Genomic DNA, 10064 nt, shown 5'->3' with positions numbered 1-10064 from the left:
ACTGTGTTTTATTGCCCATTTGTCATGATATTATTGAATCCCAAGAAATTAGTGATAAGCAGGGTTGGGTAGGGTTACTTTAAGTGGATTACTTTCAATTACTTTTGGATTACTCCAATACCAAATATGCTAATAAAATACAAAATAAACTAAATATGAATAAAATGACTCCATTTTGTGCAGGCTTGGGGAGTAACGGAATACATGGAACGGCAAAAATGATGTTGGCAAGCTGTTTGCATTTATTTTCATTTTGTTTCTTTCGCATTTTATATTCGTTTTGCCGGAGATCAAAGGGATCAAAGCCAGGAGAGAAAGCTTACCACGTGTTGTGAGTCATCATTTTATTCATATTTAGTTTATTTTGTCTTTTATTAGTATATTTGGTATTGGAGTAATCCAAAAGTAATTGAAAGTAATACAGTCAAAGTGACCCTAGGTCGTAACTCTGTACTCTGAGTAACTTTTGGGACATTTTGTACGTATAAGACATTTTTTAAATCACTATACTTTTGAATTTCTTGAGTAGATTTGTGAAGAATGAATGAAAACTTTATTTCAAACATTAAAATAAAAACAGGACAAAAACAAAACAATGTCACATAACATGTTGGAAAAGGGGTAGTCAGAAGCAAATGCTTATTTTCCCAACGCTTTATCTTCCCTATTAAATACATTTTACAAATCATCCTTTGCTCTTGTGTCTAATATAACAAAATTTCATGGAAATACTTATTACATAGGTCCGATATCAATAATTATAATAATCACATATTTTATACACTAATCTTCGTAATACCCATCTCTCAACGTCATAAGGCGCCAAGTTACCAAATGTCACTGCGGCACCAATGATAATAACAACAATACAAATAAACATAATATTCATGACAACAGTTCTGATATAATGGCAACAATAACAACAAGTTAACCATAGTTTTAAACGCAGTATTTCCAATCTCACTCATATCCCATTTTCTTCGTCCCTGTATTTCGCCAGTAATGTTATTTTTGTATTTAAATTTCAACACATGGATAGTTGCACATTGTTTGATCTCATTTTGCAAATTATTCCAAAGTCTGACTCCACACACAGACACACACATACTTTTCCTGGTGGTTCTCACCTTTGGGATTTTGATTTCACTACAGTTATAATTTCCCTCTTTCCGAGTGAATACTTTTTGGATGTTTCCTGGCACTCTGTTTTTGTTGACCTTAAATAACAGTTGTGAAGTGAAAAATTGTTTTAAATCATCCAATTTTAACAATTTGGACTGCATGAATAAAATAATAGTATGATCCCGATATCCTACCCTGTGTATGGTTCTTATTGCACATTTTTGGAGGATAAAAAGGGGATGTAGTGAACTTTTGTAATGATTGCCCCAGACTTCTGCACAATATGTTAAATATGGCAGAACTAGAGAACAATATATTAAATACAATGCATTATAGTTTAAAAGAAATCTTTATTTGCCTTGCGATTACCAAAGAATATTACTTTGGTTTTATTCAAATTTAAAGATAATTTATTTATATCACTTCATACTTTTAGGTTAATTAGTTCACGATTCATACAGGTTACCAAATCAATATAGTTATCAATATAGAAGAAAGTGTTGTCACGAATTCGTGTGCTACCTTCGACCAGAAGGCGCCAAACCGAGGTTGCAGAAATGTCCTACCGCTGGCTAATCTGACAGCAAATTTTGTTTTCTTTTTCATCAAGTAAATCTAGCATCACTGGTGTCATGTCCTGCACGGTTGTCATGGCGCCCAGCTGGCCCCGCCCCTTGACACCGGCTGACCTGCATTTCCTGATTACTCTTATGGGTACTTAAACGTGCCTTTTGGAACTGCCCTTGGCCAGATCGTTGTTCACCCTTGTTGAAAACCTGTTCATGCCTGTCTGATACCTGTTTTGCTTGTTGGACTTTGTTGCACTTCGGTGTAACATTCTGAGAGATTCCTACAAATTCTGTTTAATCCCATTAAATGCCTAGTCTGTAGTTTTGCCTGCATTTGAGCCTGCTTTGTTTTGTTTTTGGTCCGTTTGTGTGTTGGACCACTTTTCTTTCTCGATTAAAGTGACAGATCGTCTACGCAAATGAGTTCCAACTTCCTGATTCCCGACCCGCTTCTTGACAACTGGAACTTGAAATTTATCGCAGAGAACATTCACTCATGACACTTAACGAGGGTTGGCATGCATGCATACAGTGCGTGATAAAAAAACCCGTTAATTTTGTCAAAAAAAAAACACCTTGATTTGCATACTAAGCAAAAATACATGAACTATCATACCAAAGTTATTTTTTTATTAAAAATCATAGTACGAGAAGTTTACATTTCTTTTACATAATGGAATCCCATCTAAAAGTCGGCACCATGTTTGTCTGGCATCTTGCTGCAATTGGTACTCGTTTCCATTCTCATTCGTCAATCGTCAAGTCAAGTCATGTTTATTTGTAAAGCCCTTAATCACAAAGAGTCTCAAAGGGCTGCACAGACCACAGATTATTGCAAACCACAGACTGTTATGACACCATCCCCTGATCTAAAACCTACATGAGGGCAAGGAAAAACTCAGAAACCTCACTTAATCTTTAACTTGCTGCATTTGGTACTTGTTTCCTTTCACATGTGGGGTCCCTTCTCAAGGTTTCTTCATTTTCCTCATGTTGAGGTTTTTTGAGTTTTTCCTTGCCCTCATGTTGGTTCCAGATCAGGAAAAATAGTCTGTGTAATAACCTGTGCAGCCCTTTGAGACTCTTCGTGATTAAGGGCTGTACAAATAAAAATGACTTGACTTGACTTGACATTAGACAAAACAATTCCATATAGTGGTCAAGTATTACACACTGGGGCTTTAACGTGCAGTGCAAAAATGTATTTATGCTAATAAAAGTTGTGTGTCCACATGCATTTGATATGCCCATCACCCCCCAGAGACTGATGTCTGTTGTCAGACCTGCTAGATTCCTTCCCCCCTCCCTCGGACTCATGCAGGTCAAAACGCAGCCATTGATTAATGGCGGCTTTGATTAGGGTTGAAGTGTCTAGTGACACCGCTGACCTTTGAGATAATGAAGCGAGAGGTGGCTGAGAGAGCTAAAAACTCTCGTTGAGGAGGGGTCAAAGTAGAACCAGCATGATGAAAAGTGGTAGTCGCTATGGAAGTCGGGGATGAAACTGGACCAAGTGGGTTAAGGCCAGGGTTGGGTAGGCTTACTTTAACTGGATTACTTTCAATTACTTTTGGATTACTCCAATACCAAACATGCTATTAAAAGACAAAAGAAACTACCGTAAATTCTGGACTATAAACCGTTACTTTTTTCCCTAACTTTCAACCCTGCGGCTTATTCAGTGATGCGGCCAATTTATGTAATTTTTCTAACGGCCGCTAGCGGCGCTTGAGTGTTGCTACCATTAACTGCCTGGTCAAAGCTATATTATTATTATTAAAGCTTTGAAAACTCTTTCGGTGTCTTTCTTTGTAAATATGTGTAACCCATGTATAATATGTATTTGTAACTGTATGTTTTTGTAATGTATTTATTTTAGACATCTATTCTGATATGTTTTGCACAGGTGAACAAAAAATGAGGAGCGGAACAAATGTGGGTGCCGAGTTTAAGTGGGGAGCGCTAAAGGTGAGGGACAGACATTTAATAACTTAATTTGTTTAACAAAGCGGTTTAAGATTGCACTATAAAAAATAAAAACATAAAGCACATCATTCTTTTTTATTTTAAGTATTATTTTCTTCTTTTTATATACTAATTATCTTCTGATGAGGTAGCACAGTGAAATTTTTGACATAACTTCATTTTCAAACATTTTTGCGGGACGGTGTGCCTCGGAACTGTTTTATAAATGAAAGTGCACGTTGGTTCAAAAAAGGTTGAACAACACTGAGTTATAAAATTAGAATGTCTATCCATGTTGTATATTTGGACTGGTGTACAATTACAGCTCTGTTGGAAAAATAAAAAAAAATGTTGTGCGAGTCATTAATCTTGGTGTGGCACAATGATTTACAAGGAAATTGGAAAGTGGCACGCCACTCTAAAAACCTTACTGACCCCTGCACACAACGAAGGTATTAGGTCTTATCTCATTATCACACTATTTATAGTCAGTACCAGTTATATTGGAGTAGAAATCATGTTTCGCTCTTCTCATCTTAAAGTAAGCATTGTAAGTAACACATGTTTTTTTACATGCGGCCATGTGTTTATATTTTTTCAGGACAAACATATTACTTCATGCAATGCTGTTTTCTGATTTAGTTCAGAACAGCTGAATTACTTCCCATTAGGTCATTTTCGTCATTCAGTTTAAAACCTTGTGAGCTTTGTTAAGACATTGCAAGGCATCGGTTTATTTCGCCTCATAAAATAAAGTAATAATTAACTAAAATATAATTTAATCATTTCCTTCTATTTAAATATCGTCTCCTCTTAGCTCATTAAATAGCTAACTTGGGGATATCCTTTTAATTTTTTCTTAAAACCAAAAACTTGCTTTGGATAAATAAAAAGTAATATTAATAATAACAATACTATTATTATCTATGGGTTGTAGTTGATTGATTGTTGTTTAATGGACATGATTTTCAATAAAAAATGCAAATGAACATAAGCCGTTTCCAATGATAGATGTTTTACAATTAAGTTATTGCGTACACGTCATCCATTTTATATATTCACAGCTTAGAAGTTCCCAAAATGCAGAAACATCGTTTTGTTTTTTGTTTTTTTTCAAAACAGTTACAAGGGCCAATTTTAGCTTGTCCATCCATCCATTATCTGTACAGCTTATCCTCAGTAGGGTCGCAGGGAGTGCTGGAGCCCATCCCAGCTGTCTTTGGGCAGTGGGCAGGGGACACCCTGAACTGGTTGCCAGCCAATCGCTGGGCACACAGGGACAGCTAATTCGCTCGCTCATTCACACCTAGGGACAATTTTGGACCGGCGAATTAACCTGACATGCATGTTTTTGGAATGTGGCAGGAAACCAGAGTGCCCGGAGGAAACCCACACAAGCACGTGGAGAACATGCAAACTTCACACAGGAGGTTTGAACTCACGACCTCAGAACTGTGCCGCACATGCGCTAACCACTGCGCCGCCGTGCTGACAATTTTAGCATGTGTGTCTCCAGATTATCAAACTGTCCCATGGCCGAAAATTACAGTCTTCCCCTCCCCATTGCACTTTGATCCTCATTACTTAGAGCAGTGGTCCCCAAACTACGGCCCCCGGGCCGGAAACGGCCCGCCTCCACATTTGGTCCGGCCCCCTGAACAATACCAGAAAGCATTTTGATTATTTTTTTCATATACGTGTATTTGTATTTGATAATAAAGTTGGACTTTTGCAATAAAATGTTCCTTAGTCATGAACTATTTTCATTATTAACTATTAGTTAGTAACTATTTTATACGACACAACAAGGGTTGTTGACTTGTTAAAATGTTATATTTTGGCATTTTGGTGTTGTTTTGTAAAGCAGAAAAAGTGAAGTACCAGTATATCACCACTAGATGACATAGTCACACAGGTCAGGGAAGGGTGTTTGGGTCAAGTCTCACGGGACCTCACGTAATTTAATGAGATTTGTTCAATAAATCACTCTTAATGTCAACAAGTAAATGGTGTCGTGTGAGACTGACATTTACCATCTATTTTGCAGGTGAGATGTTTATACTGGTAACACACTTACTGTGAGGAGTATAATATGTGAAAATATGTTCGTAAAGGTTGTCTGAAAAGTTTACAAAAAATGAAATAGTACGAGTGAGTCGTCCGTTAGCATAAGCAACAGAGTGAGGTATGCTACGTTATGCGGGACTGGGTTAAGAGTGTACTGGGAAGTTAATATGTATATTTGGTTACCGTATAAACACAAAGTGAGTTGTTTTGTAAGGTACAGTTATGGTGTTTTTGTGAAATGATTCTTGAAAAGTACCAATTGATGGCAATGTTATTTTGTATTTATTTGTTAAAGGGGATCTCACATAATTTAATGAGATTTGTTCAATAAATCACTCTTAATGTCATCTATTTTGCAGGTAAAACAACAAGAAAATATATATATAAAACAAATGAACCCAGAGAGGGTTATTTGGTTATTATTTATTTCATAAATAGTGTTATTTATTTCCTGGCTTTTTTTCTGTGAAGAGCCTAGAGATGGCTATTTTGTTATTATTTATTTCATTAATAGTGTTATTTATTTTCTGACTTTAGTTATGTGAAGAATCCAGAAAGGGTTATTTAAATGTGGCTTTCTGGAAAAACATATATTTTTATATTTAGGCACTCCCGCGATCATCACATTTTTTCTGTTACAAACTGACCCCGGCCCCTCATCAGAGAAGGGAAAAGTTATGTGGCCCTCACAGGAACTAGTTTGGGGACTCCTGACTTAGAGTATATCAAGAGACAAGATGTAAAATGAGTTCTAACCTGCTTGGACGAAATCTCCAGACTGAGAATTGAAGTGGGAATCTGTAAACAAAATAATAACAAGATCATAACTTCACATTTTTGGAAATATTTTTTTAAAGAAAAAAATGATTTTTCATTGTTTGTCACTGCACAACTGCGCAACAGCTGGCATTTCAATTTCAAGTCATTTGCAAAATCATTTGAAGATATGTGTTGGTTTATGACTCCGTGTGATATTTTCACATCCAACCTGGAATACTTGAAGCTCTTCAAGCACCACCTCCTCCGTGGACCACTTGTCCCTGTTGATGCTCACCACCTTGAGGACTGTGCCGATATCTGTGACGTAGAAACAGACAGGCACCTTTTGGCTTCAAAATATATAAATGCATACCTGTCAACTTGTAGGGTTTTCTGTATATAGTAAGAAAAACCTAAATATTGTTGATGTGTGGATAAAGATCTGATCAAAGCCACTCCTGCCATCTATTGGTGATTTATCATACTGAAATCATCCCCCGGGGCCTGATACTTATTGATCATCAGTGTCAAAGCCTTTATAATATATTTTTAAATCAACAAAAAACTTTTTTTCTACGTTTTGGCACTCAGGGACAATGCTTCTGATAACGTACTGATACGTTTTTGCACCGAGTGAGATAATAATCATTCACACCTATCAACCTGTACGTTTTTGCCGTACGAAGTACGTTTATCATGCATTTATAGACGTGTACAACGTACAAGAAAATCTGTACGGAAAAACGCAAATTTGTCAATTTGTACCATCCGGTATACACGACAATCACGATACGGCAAATCAATTAAGTCAAACGAGTTCGCCGTGGAAGCCTCTATCTCGGTATCGTTTTTTCCGTTGCCAACAAAGCGAGCGGTTTGATGTAGCGAAAGGAAGTACGTCTCTTTTTAGAGAACCGGCTTTTTCGGCTCAACTCTTTAAAGAGAGCCGGCTCTCAAACGGCTCACTTGCTTTGATGCATTATATTACGAATTATTATGTCGTATAAAGAAGTTAAGAAAAAAAGGAAGTATAACATGAGAAAATGAAAAAAGGTACGATGTACAAGAAAATCTGTACGGAAAAATGCAAATTTGTCAATTATTGGTACCATTCGCTATACACCGACTATCACAAAACGGCAAATCAATCAAGTCAAACAAGTTCGCCGCAGAAGCCTCTATCTCGGTATCGTTGTTTTCATTGCAAACGAAGCGAGCGGTTCGATGTAGTAAAAGGAAGTATGTCTCTTTTTAGAAAACCGGATTTTTCGGCTCAACTCATTAAAGAGAGCCGGCTCTCAAACGGCTCACTTGCTTTGATGCTTTCTATTACGAATGATTATGTCGTATAAAGAAGTTAAGAAAAAAAGGAAGTATAAAATGAGAAAATGAAAAAAGACAGGTTTGTGGTTATCCCTTTTATCAGTATATTACTAACAATAATTCAATGCAGAAAATGAATTAATAATTTGAATAAGAAAATGTATTTGCATGTATTTTTTTCCTTCTACGGTGAATGTCCAAGCTACTTCATTTTTGAACTTTTTCATGTCGAGCAACTCAGGATCTCACAACAAAATGTTAATGAACAATATATATGATATAACGAAACACATGTACAATATAACATGTTAAACTACATAAAAAAACACGTTTGAAAAAAAAATGGTGTAAGATTTTTTGTATTTTGTAAGGGAAAATACAACATCTTGTAAGGGCATGGAGCCCTGGAGGTTGACAGGTATGTAATATATATTATTAAAGATTTTCTTCAGGCAGTGTGCATTAGTTCAAAAAAGAAAAAACGTCGCTCTCAAGCGCTCCATAAAAATGAAATGGTAAGGGACTGCCCCCTAGTGGCCAATTTGCGGAAGCCATCACTCACCTGTCCCAAGGAAGAGAACTTCATACTGTCCGTCCTCAGCGAGAACTCGATCCACCACAATTTGAGTGAGGATGTAGTCCACGCCGACTCGCGTGAAAACTGGCCGGCCGCTCACTGGGTAGACGGAGCGGAACATGAGCGGGTGGTAACGAATGAAGCTGACCACCTCATCAGGGAAGTCTTTTGTGGTCTTGATGCGAGGGTCGTACGTTTTACTGGGACACTGTAAAATATTTTTAAAGCAGTTGAAAAATCATTTTTGTATGTTCTCCCCGTGCTTGCGTGGGTTTCCTCCGGGCACTAAGGTTTCCTCCCACATTCCAAAAGCATGCATTTCAGGTGAATTGGCCGGTCCAAATTGTCCCTAGGTGTGAATGGGCGAGTGAGTTGTCTGTCCCCGTGTGCCCTGCGATTGGCTGGCAACCAGTTCAGGGTGTCCCCTACCCACTGCCCGACGATTGCTGGGATGGGCTCCAGCACCCCCGCGACCCTACTGAGGATAAGCGGTGCAGCTAATGAGATGGAATAATGCATCAAAGCAAGTGAGCCATTTGAGAGACGGCTCTCTTTAATGAGTTGAGCCGAAAAAGCCGGTTCTTTAAAAAGAGACGGACTTCCTTTCACTACATAACTACCACATGAAGTCCGAGGCGGCAGATGCATGCGCACAGTAGCGTCAAACCGCTCGCTTCGTTTGCAACGAAAAAAAATTATAGAGGCTACCGCGGCGAACTCGTGTGACTTGATTGATTTGCCATTTCATCATAGTCAGTGTCTACCATCTATCTATCCATCAATCTATCCACCTACCTACCTACCTACCTACCTACCTACCTACCTACCTACCTACCTACCTACCTACCTACCTGCCTGTCTGTCTGTCTGTCTGTCTGTCTATCTATCTATCTATCTATCTATCTATCTATCTATCTATCTATCTATCTATCTATCTATCTACCTATCTACCTACCTACCTACCTACCTACCTACCTACCTACCTACCTACCTACCTGTCTATCTATCTTTGCGCTACTAAGAAACAAAACGTATCTCTCCTTGAAAAAAAGCTGAAAAACCCCTGTACTGGAAGCATTACAAATGAAAAAAAAAACGATTGGCTGTCACTTTTCCTTTTTGAGAGAAACATCTGGCATTGAAGGACTTAGATGATTGTGAATGAGTGAATTCACAGCCCACGGGAGTTTTTGTGTGCTATGTCTCTCTCTGGTGGTCGTTTGAAAGCATGACAATTTGGAAATGTATTTTAGTATTATTTTCATATTTGCAACCGTACGAGTAATGTTTATTGGCACTGGATGAATATAATTATTGAATTTATTTGCAGTTTTTTTGTTTTGTTTTTGCCACAAAACAAAAACAACATCAACCACGAACGAATACAAAAAAATAAACAGTTGGAGATTACAATATTATAGATAAAAATGTGCCCAAAGGGAGTAGTCTGGAGATTATGCTTTTAGGTGCCCACCCCTGTCAGATGTTCTTCTTGCTGGGAAGTCATATTTACCGTAAATTCCGGACTATAAGCCGCTATTTTTTTCCCTAACTTTCAACCCTGCGGCTTATTCAGTGATGCGGCCAATTTATGTAACTTTTCTAACTTTTAACTGCCCTGTCAAAGCTATATTATTATTATTAAAGCCTTAAAAACTCTCTCGGTGTACGTCTTTCTTTGT

At 37.6% G+C, this 10064-nt stretch overlaps 1 protein-coding gene across 1 annotated transcript in view; it reads right to left on the bottom strand.

Annotated features, from left to right (window-relative positions):
* The window catches only part of sema3d (sema domain, immunoglobulin domain (Ig), short basic domain, secreted, (semaphorin) 3D), a 104961-nt gene that overhangs the window by 13835 nt on the left and 81062 nt on the right, over positions 1 to 10064 (bottom strand). The window contains exons 12-14 of the mRNA XM_088339579.1: positions 8368 to 8590; positions 6712 to 6800; positions 6480 to 6521 (exon numbers count right to left, since the gene is read on the bottom strand). Of these exons, the coding sequence (XP_088195705.1) occupies positions 6480 to 6521; positions 6712 to 6800; positions 8368 to 8590 (354 nt within the window). The remainder of the gene's footprint in view (positions 1 to 6479; positions 6522 to 6711; positions 6801 to 8367; positions 8591 to 10064) is intronic.

The sequence above is a fragment of the Urocampus carinirostris genome, chromosome 7 (genome assembly GCF_059441175.1).
Source record: "Urocampus carinirostris isolate Australia breed hairy pipefish chromosome 7, RoL_Ucar_1.0, whole genome shotgun sequence".
Lineage (NCBI taxonomy): Eukaryota > Metazoa > Chordata > Actinopteri > Syngnathiformes > Syngnathidae > Urocampus > Urocampus carinirostris.
The sequence above is the reverse complement of the archived record's forward strand: the minus strand, read 5'-3'. Positions and strand labels throughout refer to the sequence as shown.